Source organism: Dendroctonus ponderosae, unplaced genomic scaffold (assembly GCF_020466585.1).
Source record: "Dendroctonus ponderosae isolate FM_Combo_2020 unplaced genomic scaffold, Dpon_F_20191213v2 Dpon_F_20191213_4, whole genome shotgun sequence".
In the NCBI taxonomy this organism is placed as follows: domain Eukaryota; kingdom Metazoa; phylum Arthropoda; class Insecta; order Coleoptera; family Curculionidae; genus Dendroctonus; species Dendroctonus ponderosae.
This window is the reverse complement of record NW_026018611.1, coordinates 16235640-16257526: the sequence shown is the minus strand read 5'-3', so window position 1 is coordinate 16257526 and position 21887 is coordinate 16235640. Positions and strand designations below refer to the sequence as shown.

The 21887-nt window shown below is 33.4% G+C and overlaps 1 protein-coding gene across 1 annotated transcript in view; it reads left to right on the top strand.

Moving 5' to 3' along the window:
• Nucleotides 1-396: 396 nt before the first annotated feature.
• The window catches only part of LOC109540428 (ATP-binding cassette sub-family B member 6), a 24886-nt gene continuing 3395 nt past the window's right edge, over nt 397-21887 (top strand). Inside the window, exons 1-13 of the mRNA XM_019908794.2 lie at nt 397-569; nt 860-1005; nt 6795-6973; nt 7062-7261; nt 9649-9793; nt 10494-10671; nt 14917-15092; nt 15251-15488; nt 16738-16913; nt 16972-17177; nt 17251-17458; nt 17769-17947; nt 20726-20840. Coding sequence (XP_019764353.2) covers nt 864-1005; nt 6795-6973; nt 7062-7261; nt 9649-9793; nt 10494-10671; nt 14917-15092; nt 15251-15488; nt 16738-16913; nt 16972-17177; nt 17251-17458; nt 17769-17947; nt 20726-20840 — 2142 coding nt within the window. The 5' untranslated portion in view covers nt 397-569; nt 860-863. The remainder of the gene's footprint in view (nt 570-859; nt 1006-6794; nt 6974-7061; nt 7262-9648; nt 9794-10493; nt 10672-14916; nt 15093-15250; nt 15489-16737; nt 16914-16971; nt 17178-17250; nt 17459-17768; nt 17948-20725; nt 20841-21887) is intronic.

Here is a 21887-nt window from a genome sequence, read left to right as displayed (position 1 = left end):
AAAACGAACTGAACGTGTAAACGCCAGATTTTCGTTCAGTTCATCTGCACAGATCTGGCTTGCGCAAGCCAAATCGTTCAGATGGCTTGAACGTGTAAACGGGCTTTAACATTAATGCAGTGGTTTCTCTTTGCCTTCTGCATTCTCATGCCGTTGGCCATCCGCCTTTAGGAGTGATTTCTCACTCCAAGGGTATGAAAAATATTTTGATGACTTCTTTATCAGTTCCACATAATTAATAATAATTCAAGCAGCAGTAATGTTAAGACCTAGATTCTAATCGAACAGCTCATCTCAAACGCGTCCACCTACACACGTTATTGTATAACCGATTGCCTACTACACATGTGTAATTGCGTTATAAAGGGTGATCGCTCAGGTACTGACTACATGACAATCACAATGTTGACATTTCAGGCTTAAACAATCATTTGCTATTATTATTCTAAATATACAATTTTGTAATGAGTAATGACTAAACAATAATATAAAGAAACGTAATCAAAGTTCGCATTAATTTATTCATTGAAGCTATGATTAACTAGAGTGTTAAGCGGTGTATGATATAGGTAATACATATAAGATTATTAAATAACTTTTTTGTAAGTGAATTAACAAATGATATGGACCTTTTGTACAAGAAAGTTGTAAACAAGCAAGGAAATTCCCAAAGAGTTTGTAAATATAATTTATCTATCTAAGTATTATCTTGCTATTTAACTAATAGTAGGACGGTTAACGAAACATGCAGAAAAAATGTTTCTAATGGTAACCTTATCGGCGTTTATCTGAATCACATAGACATTAATTCGCAGTTCTGCACCATTATATAATTGATAATATTCGTTTAATATTTCAGATAGATGAAGATGGTCACTCAGTACAACTTCTCATACTGTTCCCCAAATGCTTCTATTTGGGACGTTCGGGTTGATAATGGTGTTAACCCATGTTTTATGGACACACTAACTAGTTCTATAATTGCTGGATTTATTTTAATAGCTGGTAAGTAGGTCCACTTAAAGCTTAAAATATATACTGTTATCCTCAAATATGTGCATTTATCTCCAAATAACAAGTACAAGGGTATAAGTCAAACGTAAAAAAAATAATTTTATAGTGTATCATCCAGGAAAATCACATTTTATCTCAACAATAGTCAAAGATTAATTAAATATTATGACATTATATTTGACTTCCTTGAGCGAAATACGTTTCAAATCAATCATAATGTAAGGCAGGCCATTTTCAAAATAATGTTTTTTTCTGCTAGACGCAGAAAATTTTAACGGACCCTTTCCTAACTTTAACACCCAAAAGAAAAGGTCACCACATTTTGGTGTTCAATTATCATCAAATAAACACGCTATCGAACGTTTTTCTTCCACTTAACACCTAAAAAAAGGTCACAACTGATCTACGCGTATAAATGTTATTAAAAATAAATATTGAAAAAAATCTTTATTGACATGCTATAATGGGTAACAATAATATCAGAGAACAAAAATTTTACAATTTTTGTTTGTTTATCTTTGATTTTATTTATTCATTAAAATTCAATGCGCTTTATGTTCTTGAATATTGTTTGATAATTCATTTAAGTCCGGTTGTGTTTGGGATACTGAGATCCTAAACAAATTTTGTAAATTTTCATCCGTCAACCTTGTTCTATACATATTTTGATTTTATGAAATTAATTATTGAAAATGTTCGCATGAATAGGTGCTTGAAAAATATAAATCAATGATGTTGCAAAATGTCTTAAATTGGTAAACTTATTTTCTGGTAGATTTCAATAAAAGTAAATTAAATTATTTTCATCAAAATTATTTTACATACATTGTTAGATTGCAAATCAATTAATTCTAGTTGTAAATTCTCTGGTGCTTTTACAATATCAAATCAATATCTTTTGCATAAAAATCTTGAAACCGACGACGAAAATTCTCATCCAGTACTTTTAGTGCCTGAAATATTCGAAGAACATTGTCGTTTTTGGTTAAAATCGATTGCAAAGTAGGAAAATGACAATAATTATTCTTTTCAAATTGAGAAGTAAACAATGGATTGATTGAGGTTTGATGGACCACCACTTTTGTTTAAATAGGTTTATTGTAAGTGGAACAAAGACTAGTTTACGGTACTGGACAATTACGATCACGATTACATCACGAATAAATAAGGTCTGTCGCCCTACGCCGTCTCGACTTTTGTCGCTTCCGCCCTTGCGTCATGCGCACGACAAAGCAGTTCCCGATAACTAAACAACGTGTTTTAAGCTAGATGGCGCGACAATACATAAAAATAGAATAATTTATAAATCTAAAATTTAAATACAAATTAGAGCAAACAAATGTCAGATAAATCTTAAACAAACAATTTTACTTTAAGCTGGAAACTTTTGATTTCTGTAAATATCGCCTTGATTAGCTTTCCTTTGTCTAGTAGCGTTACATTTAAATTATTGAGGCAAGTTGTGATGTCCACAAGAAAAGCTAACGATAAGCTTATCCATTTAAAATTCAATAATGCTGGTACATTATTTCCTTGTTCTGTCAAAAACATTTCATTCTCGTCTATGAATTCGAAAAATTTTTAAAACTTTCCCACGGCTGAGCCATCTTACTTCAGAAAAGTGATATCTTCACATTTTGCGTCAAGTTCTTTTAAGAAATCCCGGATTGTTCAATGGTTCATACCGTTTTTGCGAATATAATTGATAAACTTTACTACAATATTTATAACATTTTCAAAATTTACAACTTTTGCATAAAGTGCAAAATACAATGAAGTTGCAGAAGAGGGTGTGTAATATTTAATTCGTTAAATTTTTTATTAATCATGCCTACCAAACCAGTATTGTGACCCGTCATGTTCTTTGCACCGTCAGTTGTCAAATTTTTTAATGTTCCCCGTTTGAGATCGTACATGTTGAAAACATCTAATAGTTGCAGAAATATATCTTCACCTCTTGTATTCCCATGGAGGCTCTTTAATGCAGCAAGTTCTTCTGTTGCATGAAATTGATTATCAATGCCACGGATAAAAATCAACAATTGAGCGGGGCTAATTATATCGTTGCTTTCATCAAGTGCTTAAGGATTTTCTGCATAAATATAAAGCGTGGCCCATTTTAAAAGAACCAATCCAATATTGGCTGCCAGAGTTGCCCAAGCCATAAACTTTTTAATCATTCGGTTTGTGTATATTGTCATTTTAAATGATGCGTGCCAAAACAGTCTATACCTTCAATTAGTCGTGTTTGGTGCTGCCATTTGCATGAATTTTAGGCATTTATGTATAATATACACAAGTGAAAATCCAAACCTACCTATTCAACAAACACTATGACATCTACTGACTCAGATTTCGGGTGAGAGCCTAGTATTTTTAGACATAGAGAGAGACAGACAGTGTTCAGTCCTGTTCAGACAGAAAAATAAAAAAAATCAACTTTAATGAAAACTGTTTAATTAAGACATTAATTTAGGATTACAATAGTTATTTAAATTAGTATACCTATCTAATCTAATACTATGAAATGAATGTGAAATGAAATGAAACGAATACATGAAAATCTAATGAATGGCTCTATACTCGCCCAAATATCAGCTCTACGTCGCATTCAAAATCGCTGACACCTCGTGCTGCCAATTTCCGCTCCACGTTCTCACTCCAGTCTCATCCAGACTGTGCCAGTCTATCCAATTGACAATTCGAGTGATTGAAATCCCCAGCCCCAAAGGCAGCTGATGGTCCTACAAGCGAAATCCAAGCAGGCGAGAAAAATCTACAAAAGACTGCACGAAGATGGCGCACTCATTGGTCAAATTTGGTCTTGACGACGATTGAGCTGGGTATATCAGTATATGCAATGTTCATTGGCTCCTACCTATCACGCAGATGTCTGAGAGTGGAGTGTTGTGGTCAGACCTCGTTGCGCTTTGTGGGAACGTCGGGTGTGCCACAGGACAATGCCTTGTGTCCTTTGTTGTTCAACTTGTTTATAAGTGACATTGTTGCTGATGTTTATGTTAGTGTCCTTTTATGTGGACGACATGACGCTATTCTATAGGATAACCTCTCTTGATGACTCGGCTAACCACATTAACGCCCTCGAAGTCGTTCAGAGACGTTTTCTAAAATACTTAAATTACCGTACACATGGAATTTGCCCACCTATTGGAAACTCATTTTGAACTTCTTCGGAATAATTTGTTCCCATCTCTTCAGGATCGACGTACACTGGTTGAAATTCGTTTCTTGCGTGGTTTGATTCGTGGCTCCATCAATTGTCCGATCATACCTAATGAACTTACGTTTCTTACTCTACGGTGTCTATTAAACATCTCGACGATGGATGGCATCATAAGATTTATAGGTATAAATCTCATCAGCGTGTGTAACATATGTTACCAGCGAATAGACCGAAACTGTTGGAATGTGACTTTGCCAGTTGGGTGAACTTAACAGAAATTCCTAAAAAAACGCATAAATTATAAATTAACCTGCCTAAAACAAATGAACCTATTCACACTCGACCAGAAACAGATAAATTGTGTCCAACAGTTCTACACACCATAACGATTTGCAAGGAATGGGATTTCGATTACTAAAATTACATTTATAAACGTTGTCATGTCATATTGGCATGGTGATAATAAACAGCTTAGATAATGGATTTTAAGTCGCTGCATTACTTTTTTCATGAATAAAGTACAGTACTAAATTAGTTCACACTAGGAATGTTCGGTATTTAACGTAACTACTAAAATAACAGTGTTCCAAATGTCTAACCTGAAACCGTAGTTACAGCTAGCCGATTTAACAGTTTTTTTTGGAACCGTCTCATAAAACCGAAACAGCGGTGCGCACTTCGGACACCGTCGAGCGATTTATCCAGCTGCAGCCGTTTGCCAACTTAAACCGTTGTTTTTGGAACCGTCTCATAAAACAGAAACAGTTGTGCGCACTTAAATGGTGATTACTAATAGAGGAACCAGCAAAAATTTGTTTAGTTGCTGCGATGATATAATTCCGCAATTTTTAATCTAGTATTTAGTTTTCTGACATACTGTAATAAATCTTGATAAAAAGGGATTTCTCTCAAGAAACTTAGCTCGGGAGTTATATGCCTTTTACCAGCAAACTAAGCAGAATATGCACTTGCATATGAGTTAAGAGTCTAAGACATAAATTCCATCATAGATTAAATGTAAAATGACAAACGTTTTAAGCAGAATGTGCACCTGCATTTAAGCAAGCTGGCCATTTTTAAATATAAATTCAGTCAGAGATGAAATGAAAGTTATTTGAATGTTAATACGTTTACGTTAAACGTTGTAAGGTCGACATATTTTTGTAAAATTATTTTTTGGTGGTACCAAAATTAACTCGAGGAAAGGCCTATTTATAAACTTGACGTTTGCGTTCACCGTTACCGTTTGGGTCGAAATTCAAGTATTGAATTACCTAACATCCATTTATAAACACCGCTGGCCGGTACCGTTTCCGTTCCGTGCCGCTCGATATAAACCAATTTTATTTCTTGCCGGTGAACGTTCGTAGAACAGCAGTAGTACTGACGTACCAACCAATCTGAATTCAGTATTTGGTCGGACCAAATCAGCTGATTCAAAACATTCAATAACAAGAGGCAAGATTTTAGGTTAAAAATTCGACTGACGGCAAACGGTAACGGCAAGTATATAAATCGCCTTTTGTAGCGCAAAGGGCAATTGTCACCGCAAACGGCAACGTCAAGTTTATAAATGGGCTTTAATACTTTGCCCAGGCTTGCCAAACACGCATTTCTGTTTGTTGTTATTGTGGATTATTTAATGTGATTGTGAAACGAAATGCGAGAGATTATTTTCTAAAGCGGGTGCTATCATAAACGCGCCAAGAACTAGAATCAGTAAAAAGCATCTGGAAAAAATTGTATTCTTAAATATTAATTCATTTTTGTTCATTCAACATTTACGCATATAAACCGTATATTTTATTTAATCACTCTAATTTATTATCAGGTTTTTGTTCTTTAAGTAGTTACTTCTGACCATGTTTTGTTTTTAATTTTAGAAGATTTTATTTTACGTTTACCAATGTTAAGAATTGTTTTTAATAAATGAAATTATTATATATCATCACTATTTCTACTATCATCATCATTCTCCATTTTTATGAAAAATTTAAAAAGTAACATGTTCGATTTGGAACCGCATTTTGAAACCTATTACCAAGGTGAAACTGGAACGTTGTAACCAGTTACAGAAAAATAACCGTTTATCACACCTCTAGTTCATACTAACTAGAAACTTGTATTTTCAAATGAGTATAAGTTTGTAATTTGTAACTATCCTACACTGCACGAGATAGCGCGCACTATTCAGTGAATTAATTAATTCGAATGATTATATTGATTACAATTATTCATTTAGTAATTATTCGATAGTGCTCATCATTTGTTTTCGGCATTGTGCCACACCTGCCTTCAACTTAATTAGCCCATATATAACTTTATACTTTTTCATTTAGAATTAAATGCTGAATCGGATTTTTTAGTAAAAAGTATACCAATGCGTTTGAAAAATTGACCACCTGACGTTAACAGCATCATCTATAAAAAAATTGGTATCACATTCGGGTTCCCTCAAGCAATTTCACAACATGTATATCACATTTTCTTGTATTTGCTATAACTTACAATATATTTGACTGATTCCATTACAATGGGCCACCCTGTAGATACTTCTTGAAATGTTTATTTTTATTTTTAAATTTTTCATTTTAAGGAACAATTCAACTATATATATACCGGAAATATGGAACAGAAGTATCACCAGCGCACTTGCCTAAATCAAAGCTCTATTGTTTACAGATAGTTATTACTGTATGCTTGCCGATTATTAATGTAGTTAGACTTATATTAACGGCAACAATATTTGAAGACTCGGCAGTTTATGGATACATGGTAAGTAACCCAATTAAACTATTTATTATTACTATCTGGTTTACTGATTGTTGATTTCTACTAACTGAATATTTGTTGTTTATTTCAGATTACATACCTCTTTTTGACAATATTTGCATACCTTTATTCAGGATGGATAATCAATATCGAGCGACATTTCCTATTGCCATCAGTGCCAACCAGAGGCCATGGGGTAGTATTATTATTGTTTTGGACGCTAGTATTTGTTGCAGAGAATTTAGCGTTTTTGAATCTAAACCAAAAAGATTGGTGGTTTCAACTGCAAGGGTGAATATAAATTTATTCAAATAATAGTTCTTACGTAAATCTAGTTTTGAACAAAATGTTAATGTATTTCCTTACACATGGTGGCCAATAACAACATTAATGGCTTTGCATTAAGCGGTGTGACTCCCCCCACACCCTTTATTTGACAAGTTAGAAAAAAAGTTCATAAGGAAACTAGTACGGTTTTTATGATCTTTTGACTAAACTTATAGGTGTTTCACTGATCGGGACAATTTCTGTATAAAATCGACTTTTCAAAATACCCTTTGCAATTACGCCATCTAGCGGTCATCTAAGAAATTTCAAAATAATTTCCAGCAAATCTTTTTCTTCGAGTTTGTTATCAATTTTTTTTCCCGAACACCACAACAAATACTTTCCAAGATACAGCCGTCTACCATCACGTATCTCCTTGTCTGATACCTCTCATGACTTCAATGTTGTCTGTTTCTTCGTGAAGCTTTATTTTTGCCTTTGATGATGGTCTATTCGCGCTTTGTCTAGTTCTTCAAATATAGCGCTATATTCTTTGCGGAATACGGCTTATTATATCGATTGGTAGGCATCTAGCTTATTTGTAATTCTGTTGGTTGTGATTCAGGTAAAAAGCTTATACGTTTGAGACAGCAAGCTAATGAGTCTATAGTTTTCCAGCATTGTTCGATCTATTTTTTTAAATAATATAACTATTATTGGCTCATTTCAATTCGTGGGTATTATTTATTCCATACAGGGGTTCAAAAGGTGCTTTAGCTGCGGTATGACAATTTATTGGCCTCCCTGATCATTTCCGCGATTATATAATCTCCGCCTGGTGTCTTGTTTTTCTTGATTGAATTTATAGCATGTATAATTTCTTCCTCGTTCACTTCTGGTATCTCTTGAGAGCCAACGTTAACTACTTTTCCTTTGTTTTGGTTTCCTGGTGGTCTTTCTGTTCTTGGTAAGTAAAGGTCTTGATAGAACTTATTGGCTATTTCTTTAATTTTGTCTCTGTGTCTTGTTTCTTACTTAGGCATTAAAGGTTTTTCAACCGTTTCGTCCGTATTCAACGTTTGATTTTCAACGTCGGTCGATTCTAATCACTAAAAAAAGCGTTGCACGTTGCCGCATGGTAAACTTCGAAACTGCATATTTGTAAAAAGATGTTTATTACATTTGATAATTGCAGCACTGTATTGCTACTGTGCCAAAATTTATTTATGGATGTGTGGCATCTTGCTTCACAGAGTTAAATGACTTGCTTTCAAAAATTGTTTCAAAAAGACAATTTATTTTGAAACTGCAGGTACTAACAACCGTGGGGGTTCAAAATGTCTGTTGGCAATATCTACAATAACAATAAACACTACAATAGGGAATCAATTAGCAACTGACTAAAAAATTGATAAAAATGGTCTGATTATTTACTGCTAGACGTAAATATACCTATCTATTACGGGAATCATAAAATAAAGGGTTGGATATGGTTTGTATGACCAAAGTGTCCGTGTAACAAATCTGAAGGGCACTAATAAAATACCAATATCGGTCATTCGACTTTCGTAAGATTTGCGACTAGAATGAGTACTTGAATAACTGATCCGAAGGAACGAGCATTGAATCCAAAAGTAACTGTCGGTATATACGAATATTCAAAAGTAATCAAATCTCACACCACTAGTATATGGGCTCTAAATAAAGTGGAAACCCACAAACCTAAACCGAAAACCGAAAAACCCACAAACCTAAAATAGGTGTCTTTTACTGATTATCATCACGGTCACTTATTAACCACAACATACTTGTATGCGTTTTAACTTGTTTTTCATTTATTTTAAGGGTTATACATACTAGTCTTTTTGATATTCCCGTTGTGGTCTCAATTTTTGGGATTATTGATTTTTTTATTAGAAAGCCTACTGACTGTCTGTATCATGACTTTTATAGAATACAGAATTTCCAGATTGCAACACAAGCAGATCTTTTCTTCTGACTTCCGGAAGACCAATTATGTCTCATTCAATATCCCTTGCTTTGTTTTCCAAGTCGAAGACTTTCTCGTCCTTTAGTAGTGCTCTGCAATTGTATGTGGCGATCATAATTTTTGTTTTTGCCAATTTCTTGCCTCCACCAGAATCCATGAGGCATACTGAATCGTTTTCAGTGCGGGATTTTGGGCCTTCTGCCCTACCCGCCTGGGTTACTTTATTCTTAGAACCTGGCATTTGCATTTTTTCAAAGGAAAAATAGATTTAAATGATGTATAAATCTAAGAAAAATAAACATGTGAAAAATTTGTGGTGAAAAAGAAATGCACCTCATGAAAACTGTATTTTAAGTTTCTACACTACTTAGTTTGGGAGAGATCACATGTATAATTCAAATGCAAACATTTACTTTTTCAGCATTACGAACAAGATTCAAATGTCTTTGTTCGTTGTGAGATATGTTTTAACCCTGGTGCTTTTTGCGTTGGGGCTGAAAGCTCCCGGAATAATTCAAAATATAGATTATTTCAATTTAAATGATTCCACCAGAAACTTAGTACCCGTAAGTTTGTTAGTTATTATTATATTAGTTATAAATATATGACCTTCGACGCTTATCGTGGATTTAAAGCTAAAAGTGATCAAGTCCAAAATTGCCGTATTTGTGTTTGTTCACCAATTTAAGAAAATAATATGTTTGTCTTCAAAAACTAACGAAGCTCCCCAAAGCCACACAAACAAGTGCAATAAGATATATTTTTAATGACCGAGTTTCCAAAGGAATTCTGATATAATTGGTTTAAAAGTATATTTACCCAAAATTGACATTTTAGACTTGGCCAGTTTTAGCTTTAACCCCACGATGTATGGCGTAAGTTTATTTAATTTATGCGATTTAATTAGTTTTATTTTATTAAAAAGTTTTTTTTATTATTCCATCTAATTTCTTTATATTTAGGAAACAATGTAATTCGCCATTACTTCAGTTATGCAAAATAGTAGTTTTCGATAAATTGTAAAACTACTGCAAACATTTTCAAATTATTTTGTCTCCAAAAATTACACATTAGAATCTATGACCTTTGTAATACTGCAAATCTATTGTCAGCTAAGGTTATATTTACCCGTCATATAATTTTCCTTTGTCAAAATTTTTATTTGCTTTAAAGTAATGAGAAAAATCAAACAAACTGGAAGAAACTTTAAAGTGATAACCGTTCTGGTATTTGATTCGGTAAATATAGTTTCGTATGGATTTGTAGGGAACTAACGAAAATGAATCCACATGGAGGAATTTTTGGAAGAAGATGAAAACTTTGATGCCGTTTATGTGGCCAAAAAAGGATTGTGCATTACAATTACGGGTTGTATTTTGCTTTTTTCTACTAGCTGGAGGAAGAGTGGTTAATTTGTATGTTCCACTCTACAACAAGCTTATTGGTGAGTATTATATTCAGCCAAAGTAACAAATTACTGCAAAATAATTTACAAAAGTAAACAAGCGTATCGTTATACTTTATAACAAGAAAGTAAATTGATTTCCCATATTGACAAAAATTGTAAGTTACATCAAATTTTAATTACTAATGAAAAAACTTTAATACCTGTTCTGCACCTTCGAATTATTCTCATTTTCAGCAAAATTCAACGAAAATTATCTTTAATTGCTATTTGATAAGTCAGTGACTTTTTTCAACGAGACAAAAAACGTTTAATTTTTCAACATAATCTCCTTTTAGCTCGATACACAGTCCAGCGTATTTCCATTTTTTTTCTCCTCGTATTTACATTTATTATACGAGGGTCGTGTGATAAGTCAGTGACTTTTTGAAAGAAAGAAATGTTTTTTTGTAGGCCAAAAACCGTTTTATTTCTCAACATAATCTCCTTTTAGCTCGATACACTTAGTCCAGAGGCTTTCCAATTTTTTATCCGTTCCAAATAATAGAATTTCTCGAGGTCCTCAAAATATGCGTTTGTTTCAATGATGACCTCTTCATTGGATCCAAATCTCTTACCGCTTAGCCATTTCTTCAGGTTTGGAAACAGGAAATAGTCATAGGGGGCTAAACAGCACTTTTTTTCGCCAAATGCGGCCGTTTTAGCCTCAAGTCACCACCGAATCTGTCCAAACGCTCTGAATAATATGCGCCAGTGATCGGTTTACCGTTTTCAAGGTAATCGGTATGAATGACACCGCGTGTATCGCAAAAAACTGTGGCCATAACCTTGTTGGCCGACAGACCCATTTTCACCTTCTTTGGTGCTCGTTCACCTGAAGACATCCACTGTTTTGTTCTTTGGTCTCTGGTGTGTTGTGATTGATCCACGTTTCGTCAACGGTTAGGATTGCGATGGAAGATCGTTAAACGTCGCAATATTCGTCGCAATACGTCGCAAAAACTCGTTAGGATTGCGATGGAAGATCGTTAAACATTAATTTGAAATAATCACATGGGAGCGCTTATGGTCGGGTGTCAGCAATCGCGGCACTCATCGTTCAGATATCTTTTTCATGTCCAAATATTCGTCTCAGCCATCTCACGCACTTTTATTATCCGATCGTTTAGTATCGTTCTATGGATTTTATCGACCAATTCTGGCGTAACAACCTCTTTTGGACAATCTGAATGTTCTGCGTCATTTGTGCTGGTACGACTACAGCGAAACTCAGTCTACAAACAGACGACAGTTGACGGGAGTAGTGTAGAATTGAAAAGTTACTGCGCGGGAAATTCAAAGTCACTGACTTATCAAACGACCCTCGTATTATCACTATCAAAATTGTTGATTTATTATTTTGTGTTGTTATAATTTTATATTCCTCACTTCCTACAGTTTTCGGCCATTATTATTATTCTTTGTGCATCAATCGTAATAGTGACGTTTACGATTATCATATTTTTTGGATGAAAAAATTAAGATTCTTTTTTCTTTGGACGCACCAGGTGGACCTGGCAAAACGTTCCTTATTTCTCTCATTCTTATGAATGGATGGAGGCAGAACAGCTCATTCACTATTTAAGCTGCCACTAAAATTTCTAAATAACCTAGATACAGTGTGCAACATAAAAAGACATCGTCCATGGCCACAGTGCTCAATGAATGCATATATTGCACACAAACATTCCCTTGAGACGTTGAACAGGCCATTGAGATATCTTAAAAACAACGACAAACTATTTGGCGGCACTCTGGTACTCCTGATTTCACTTTGAAACACTTCCAGTGATTCCACGTTCAACGTATACGATCAAATCAACGACTGCTTAAAATCATCCCCACTGTGGGGTAATCACATTTAGGAATGTTTAAAAATTACAGCTAAAAGTGAATATGCGCGTTCAAATCCTTCGAGATCCACCTGCTGAAACATTTTTAAAACAACTGTTAGATATCGGCGAGGGAAAATTTACTGCACAATCCTTGAGTCGCAAGATGTTCTCATTAATGAAATATTCCCCGATTAATCATTAATCATCCAAAGAACATATGCTCTTTGGATGCTGCAGATTTACGGAGCACGGGCTACAGGCAAAAACTGCGAGAAAATGCAAATTAAACAAAAGTATAAAATCTATACTATAAAATGCTGGAGAATAGAGAGAATTGGGTAAAGATAACAGAGTTCATGGAAAATGCTGTCGAAATAAAAGAACAAGAAGAAAAAGCTATGCAGAAAATTGCAAGGTCGGGCACCAACCGAAGGATAGTCCAAAGGAGCCATGCCGGAAGGTGTCGGGAGACCAAACGGGGGTGATGTTGTTTAGTGGGTAGTGGAGTATCACAGTCCAACAGTGGCCCTGAATACCACAGTACCTGGGAGGACCAGAGTTCTAAGTAAATGTAGTTTACACCCCCCACAAAAAACATATACAGGGTGGTCCTCAACTAATGTCTAAAAATCCACTATCAGTTTGTTTAGGCAAAAATATTGCGTTTTAAGTAAATTTGTCATATGCGAAAGTTAATAGATTCCGAGTTACAGGGTGTCAAAAGTGCAAATAAAAATTTTGTTTTTTCTGAATAGATTTTAACCAGTTTTTACTAGTACCCTAAAAATTTGTGTTTGGGGTTTTTTTAGATAGGCAAATCCAAATTCCCTATTGATTGGCTTGTAGTTTCTAGAGGGCGCTAGCTGAAATAGCCTGGAGCCATTTAAAACATCAAAATTTTTTCGGTTGTAATATATCGCTTTTTTGTTGGCAATATCTGGTTCTACAATATTTTCGAAACCAAAAATGCGTACTTGATTCAAGTCGATATCTGTCACCGTTTTCGGGATATTTATTTCACATTGAAACATCTAGTCATTTTTTGAACTAGCTCAAATTAGATCCTTAATATTGTCGTAAATTGACATATTACTTTAAAGTAGTTCTGAACGCGCCTAAATAAATACTGTCTAATGTTTGTTAAGTTTTAATAGAAATTAATTAGAAGAAATTAAATAGAAAATTTGCGTAAAAAAAATCTTTTATTTAGACATTTGAGATAGATTTCCAATTAGGCCAAAAAATCACTATATGTTTCAATGTGAAATATCTCCTAAACGGTGAGAAAGATCGACTTTGAACAAGTACACATGTTATGTTTAAAAAATATCGAAAAATGTGATTTTAGCAACCGTATGACGATATTTGAAACGCCGAAAAGTGCTGATGTGTTAAATGGCTCCAGACTATTGCAGCTTGCGCCCTCTAGAAACTACAAGCCAGCCAATATGAAATTTGGATTTGCCGATCTAAAAAACCGCCAAACACAAATTTTTGTGATTCTAGTAAAACTGGTTCAAAATCTATTCAGAAAAAGCGAAATTTTTATGTCGGAATCTACTAACTTTCAGATAAGACAAATTTGCCTCAAACGCAATATTTTTGCCCAAACAATGTTAGTGAATTTTTGGACATTAGTTGAGGTCCACCCTGTATTTTCCCCGATGTACATACACAATTTATTAATCATGAGTGGCTGGCGGAAAAAGCAATTTTAGCAGCCAGCAAAAAATGTGGACATCAATGAATTAAATCTCAAAATACAACATTTATTGCCAGGGAACTTGGTGTCATACAAATCTATTGATACAATTTGCAATGAGGTGAAAATATATTACTGCCACGGATCCCTAGTATACCCACAGATGTGCCAATTCAATTTATTCTATTATTAAGTCTTCAATTTTCAATAAGATCGACTATCAATAAGTCTCAATGCCAAACGATGTCTGTTTGTGGCTTAGATTTGAGCACACCATGCTCTCGAGTGGGCAAACCATCCAGTTTGTTTGTGTTAGCTAAAGATGGGATTGCAACAATTTTTTTACACTATTGCGTTAAAGGATTGATATCGTTTTTAGTAAAGTTATTATAATTAGTGATAAATATATATTTAATATATAAAGAAAAATTAATAAATGACAATGAAATATAAATGTTTGGTATTGTGTTATTTTTATACTTCATCATCGTTCACAGCGCTCCATGCTTCTTCCACTCATATATACCATCCCCACACACTGACAATTAGTTAGTCATTTTTTTCTAATGAAATAATCCTAGGAGTAATTTTTATGGCAAAACAACGTTTGACGGGTCAGCTAGTAATAATATAGAAATACTTTTACTATTTATAGCATCACTAGCAGATACCAAATAAACACGATGATTTATTGTTATATTATTTTAGTAAATTCGTTGTCTAATGATAATGGTCAGAGTCCTAGCTTCAGATGGGATTGGATTTTAATTTACGTTGCTTTCAAGTTTCTTCAAGGTGGTGGAACCGGAGGTATGGGATTGTTAAACAATTTGAGATCATTTTTGTGGATAAGAATTTCTCAGTATACCACCAGAGAAACAGAAGTAAGTTACTCTTATTGACAAGTGGTATTTTAGTGCCCTACTTCCACTGTAGTGAAGACATTTTTATACTAGACTGTTTACACTATTTCTTAATCACTGGCACGAGGAAATAATTTAAATAGGATAATGTATTTGATTAACCAGAACAAAATTTGTAGGTAGAACTTTTCCGGCATCTGCATAGCTTGTCTCTCAGATGGCATTTGAGCAGAAAAACGGGCGAAGTATTAAGAGTTATGGACAGAGGAACGGATAGTATCAACAATTTGTTGAACTATATATTTTTTTCAATTACCCCAACTTTAATAGATATTGTCATAGCTGTGGTATTCTTCTGTACCGCCTTTAATGCTTGGTTTGGATTGATTGTATTTGTTACTATGATGTTGTATATTGGTAAGTATGTTTTTTTTAATAGCTACATTATTCGGAAAAATATTTTTTTATTAGGCGCTCTGTAGGGTGTTCGGAAATTATGCGTAAAAAAATGAAGACGTGATTGTACATATGAGGGTGTTTCCTCATAAGTTGACACCCCGTTGATCGTTTATTTTTAAAAAATTGTGAAAGTGACCAACACAAAAGTTGTTTAATTTTACTCAATTTTTTTAAATCTGAATTTAAATTAGAAATATGAAACACATAAATGTCAAAATTTGACATAAACTATTTTTTCTTAAATTAAACTTTCTATTTATTATTGGACAGGTCGATTTTATTTTTTACTGACTTCAGAATTATATATGTATACATATTGCCTAGATTTATATTAGCCATTTTTAATGTATTATGTTTAAAAAAATTTAAATACATAGTAACAAATTGAAGTAGCCTGAAATGAAATGAAATAAATTTCAAAACAAATAAATAAATAAAACCAGAATCATAAAATAGCTGATTTTGTATATGACCTCCGTTTAACGCTAGACATGTTCTATAATCTACTTCAATTTTATTTATAACGTTTCGGATATATTGGATATAATTAATATTAATATCGTTAATTGCATCCACCATTTTGAGACGTTTAACTATATTCGCATATACAATATTTTTTAAATACTTCCAGAGAAAAGAATCAAGAGGCATTAGGTCGCGGCTATTTGGAGGCTATTGGATAGCATTTTTCTTTTTTACATTACATTTCATTTTTTACAAATTGAGTAAAATTAAACAACTTTTGTGTTGGTCACCTTCACAATTTATTTGAAATAAACGATCTAGGTGGGTTTCAACTTATGAGGAAACACCCTGTACAATTAATCTCAAGGGCATATAACAGTTTTCTGAAATCTCAAAAATAGCACGCTGATTTTTTTTAAATAATAGTAATTCAATATTTTATTTGCTTATTTATAGACTGTTTTAAAATTTGACATACATGTTGCAAACGATGCTGAGTATGAATTATCAAAATTTGATATTCACCACTCAATGTCCATGACCCGAACTCACCATTAATGTGAAGTAAAAAGCTAAGAAGCGTAAAGTTTTTAAAACATTTTACTTATAATGCACAAAACCAAAGAACCTATAAAAACAGAAAAAGATGTACTTATTGTACCTCTCTTCATAACAAATATTATGTATTTATTTCATAGGCAAAATTTATTAGCATTTGCGAGGTGTAATTATTTACTTCTAGCCATAACCATTTGGGTTACTGAGTGGCGCACAAAATTTATTAGAAGAATGAATTTGGCTGACAATGAAACCAGAGCTCGTAGTGTTGATTCTTTGTTGAATTTTGAAACGGTCAAGTACTATGGTGCAGAAACGTACGAAGTGGATGCTTTCAGAGAAGTTATTTTTAGGTTTCAGGTACATTGTCTTCACTTTTATTCAAATAGGAATAGTTTACGCCAATTTTACTTTTCAGGGCGAAGAATGGAAATCTAATGTAACTTTGAATGTACTTAATACAGTTCAAAATATTATTATTTGCACTGGTTTACTAGGAGGAAGTCTACTTTGCGCCTACCTAGTAGCAGATAAGCATACCCTTACATCTGGTGACTACGTTTTATTTGCTACTTACATTGTTCAACTTTATGTTCCACTGAACTGGTTTGGCACCTATTACAGGTAAATGATGATAATATTACAGAACTCATAAATTAGTTGGTTTTGGATATACAGAAAATTTGTTTTCTTGAAGGTCAATTCAGAAAAACTTTATTGATATGGAAAATATGTTCGATCTACTTAAAGAGGAAAAAGAAATAATTGATGCCCCTGGTGCTGGGCCTTTAGTGGTTAGAAGGGGTGCAGTCGAATTCAGTAACGTCAGTTTCAGTTATGTTCCTGAGAGACTAGTACTGAAAAATATTACGTTTACTGTGCCATCCGGAAAATCAGTTGCTTTGGTTCGTAATACAATAACTTTTTATTATGATATATGTATTTTAAAACTCTGAAATTTTAAGTCACACGTGTGGAAGTTTAGTATGCACGCCTTAAGAGCACTTTTACCACGATATTCATTCAAAACTGTGTCTTTCTAACCATTTCACTTAAATCTGTTTCATTTGTCTGAGTAAAGTCAGATTGAAGCTGCTACGTACAAATAAATAATAAAATGTAATTTTTTTTAGTTTTTATTATGTTAACAGTTGATTTATTATATGTTGTATGTGGAAAAAGTTGTTTTTTTTTATAGATTTTTATTTATTTTAGGTGGGACCATCGGGTAGCGGAAAAAGTACAATAATACGATTATTATTTAGATTTTACGACGTAGAAAATGGTGGCATTGTAATAGATGGTCAGAATATAAAAACGATTACCCAGGAATCTTTGAGAAGAGCCATTGGTGTGGTACCTCAAGACACTGTTTTATTCAACAACACTATAAAGTAAGTCATGTTATTTCGTCAAATGTTAACCGAAATTGTATAAATTGTTATATAAAATCCTTACACCCAATAAGCTTTCTTACGTCCTCTATTGGAAATTTAAATGTACAAATGTAAAATGGATGAATTGTTTTGAATTATCTTAAAAAGCTAATAATAGTATATTATATTCCTGGGGCGAGAAGTGAGCTATTATACAGGCTGTCCCACCGGTGACCCCCGCGATCGATATGTGGCAAACTATAATTAGGATATATTTGAAAATTGGAGAGTATGCCAAAGTCATTGGGGGCAAGCGATCTAAAATATTTTCAAGGTGGCCACATTTCCGGTTAGACCGGAAGTAGATAACTTGCTGATTTTAAATGGATCACGCAATATATTATTACATTTTTTAATTCTTCACCAAATTCTAAATATATTTCATGTATAATATATTATACCTAAACCTAACCGTTTTCGATATATTTGAAATTTTATCTAAAAAAATCAGTTGCAACCACTCGAATAATTATTGGTTTTTCCTATAAGGGAATATGTTCTATTTAATTTGAGTCGCATCTCTTGTTGAAAAGGTCTTACTTTAATGGAATTTCCACAACATTTTGATAACTATTAATACAAAATTTTAACAAAATTAGTTTCGAATTGACGTTGAGAAAACCACCCAAAATCTTTTTTTTTAATGGTAACTGACAGCTGTAATCATTCCTTTGACATTTTATTGGATTAAAAATGGCCACTTTCGTCATGGCAACTAAGAGTGACAGGATTTAAAATAAGATGCCAATGAAAAAAAAAATAGCCATATGAAAACATTAAATTGACAATAATTCGAAAACTAAACTCTTTTGGAATAGACAACCTTACATAAACTTACCCTTATTTTTAATACTAAATAATAGTGAATGAATAAGATAAAATTATCATAAATTGGTTTTCCCATTGGAAAAAATTGATTTTGGGCGGTTATCTCAACTTTATAGTGAAACTTTTTTTAAAATTAATTATGAAATCCCACACATTCTCTATTGGATTTAAATCAGGAGTCCTCGAGCACCGGGATGTGAGTTAATTTATTTTTCATTTTTCTAAATTTATGAACAGGGCAGTTGTCTTATTGGAAAATAAAATTATTGCTATTTTCAAAAAGTAGGTTTGCTGATGGAAGGAAAACGTTTTTGAATATAACTATAAGATTTGCTGTCCAACCTGCCGTCAATATTCCAACATAGGGCTCCACGGCAACTTAAGCTTCATTCATAGAAATCCTTCCGCTGTTCTGATGTTTTCTTCTGATGATTCTGATGTATTTGGATGCCGGAAGACGCAAACTTTGCCATTATGTGAGGACTGAAACACTTTTTCATCGCAAAAAATTATAGTATCCTAAAAGTTCGTATTTTTTATCAACTATGGCATATCCAACTCTTTCTTCATTATTTTGTTGATTTAAAAATTGTTTTGGTTTCACACGACATCTCCACTTTGAAAATTGTCTTACTCGACGCTACACAGTTCTTTGTGAAGCAGGGAAGGCTGTATTGTGTGCAGCTTCCACCGCCGTCAAAAAACAGATTTTCCTGAAGATGTGCGATGAGATCAGCGTCTTCAGCAATCCCGTGCCTATCGCGCGTTGTACAGTTCCATGTCCTCTCCATTTCTTTAAAATTTTATAAATAGTGCTCTTCGGTTTTCCAAATCTCTCAGTTACTGCACTTGTTGACCACCCTTCCTCCATTAAAGTAATTATTTTAATTTTTTCAAGTTCATTTGCATCTGGTTTGCAGTTTTGATATATGCAAATGTATTTGTCAGTTTTATGTGATTTATGCAAAGGTAAACCGAGGTGGAAAGTAAGATTTACACCACAACTATTTCATCGTCCATTTTTATGTGTCGCCAACTGTACTTTTTTTTATTATTATTGACCTAGGGAGAGAAATACGACTTCTTACTAGAGAACTGGAGTAAATAATGATTTTTCTAACTTCTCCCTAGCTTCTCAAGTTAGCGTAAACTAGTTAGTTACGTAACCGGTAGGATATGAATATTATTCACGCACGGATGTGAAGATTTGCACGACGAGGCTGTAGGCCGAGGCGTAGCCATTAATAATATAATGTCGTACGTGCTACTTACAATATTTTATCTACAACTGTAACGATTATTATTTTAATGATTATTTGAGTAAAAATAATTAGTAATAACATTGAATACAGAATCCAGGTAATGAGAATTTGTCATTGTCATCAGAATCATTGTCAAAGTTGTGTCTTAAAATTACACATTTTATAATGAGTTTAAGCGACGATCTGTCATGTGATATTGAGAACGAAGCATGTAATGGTGTTTCGGATCTTGTGCCAGAGAAACCACGTAAGAAATACCAAGATGCTTTTGGTCGGTACCATCAAATTTCGTGTTCGATGTTCTTTGTGTGTGTATTTTTCGTTCACCGCACCATTTCTATTACCGATCAAAAGCTTCTTGGTATTTCTTTTGTGATTTTCTAGCACAAGATCAGAAACAAAATTAAAAGCTTCGTTTTTAGTTTTAGATGGCATCGCTGGAACTTATTTGAAAATGTGCAATTTTAAGACTTCTTTCAACTTTGACAATGATCGGCAGACTTATTATCGGACTAGTGTGGTAATTATTTAAAAAAGCACTAGTGCGGTAAAAACATCGTTGTGACATTTGAAAGAGCGCCAAATCATAGTGATTATATAACAGTTTGTAGATAAAAATAATTTTTAATTTTTCATTTTGTTACAGGTATAATATTAAATATGGCAGAATGACTGCAACCGATGCTGATGTGATAGAATCTGCGCGGGGTGCTGATATCCATGAGAGAATATTAACATTTCCTGACCAGTATGAAACCCAAGTAAGTGCATTTTTTATGTATATTTCATATTCAAGTTTACGTCTCACGGTCTACAAACTGACATTAAAAATGCCAAAAAATCAGGTTTTTTTAATGGCATCAACTAACGAAGGTATGCTTAGCAGAGCTAAGCACCGTTACTGATGTAATGACATTAGATGTGTTGCGGCAGGTCAAGTTTTTAATCAAAACATTTTCCATCGGTATTTTTTGATTTTCCGATTTTGTGTGCCTTTAACGTGTTTGAGATCTGTGTAAAGACAATGTATTAGTGTGGTATATGCACATCTTGAATATCATACAGCTGGGGCACTCTCCATCGGAACACGGTTTGGCGTCGTTATACTCGCGCAGCCCGTAAATTCGGCTTCTGGACGAAAAAGGCGTGAGATCGGGGTATATTGAATTAGCCGCTCATAGTTGTAGTTGTTGTGGTAATAGGTATTATTAAATACGATCTATATTAGTAAATGCGATGCATACGATTAAATACGTTTCATTTTCCAAACCAATTTTGAAAGGTGTATCACATATACAGGGTGATTCAAAATTGGCGTCATTCCTTTTAAGGAGTTATAGAAGCTCACTTGGAGAGCACGAGAAAAATATAGAAAAATCTTTTTTTCGCAAATTTCTAGAAGATATTAATATTTTTTATATAGGAGAAACCTCAAGACCATTACAGAAAAGACTCAAAGAACACCAATCATACATAAAAAACAGAGAATATCATAAATCACACATTTGTCAACATGCATTTGATAATGGCCATAAAATTCAATGGAATAATTCCACAATTTTAACAAAAGAACAATCCACAAAAAAACGTAAAATTAAAGAAAGCGCACTAATTTTACTAAATTAAAATAATTGTGTTGCTTCATGTTCATTTAATTTAAGTCATACATGGTTACCTATGCTAAAATCTGAAGTAGACCAAAGAAACATACTCCCAAATTAAATTTACACCAAAATTATTAATTAACATTACTTTTATTAATTTAAACAATGAGATTAAGTCAAAGTCACATAACTGACAATTTGCAC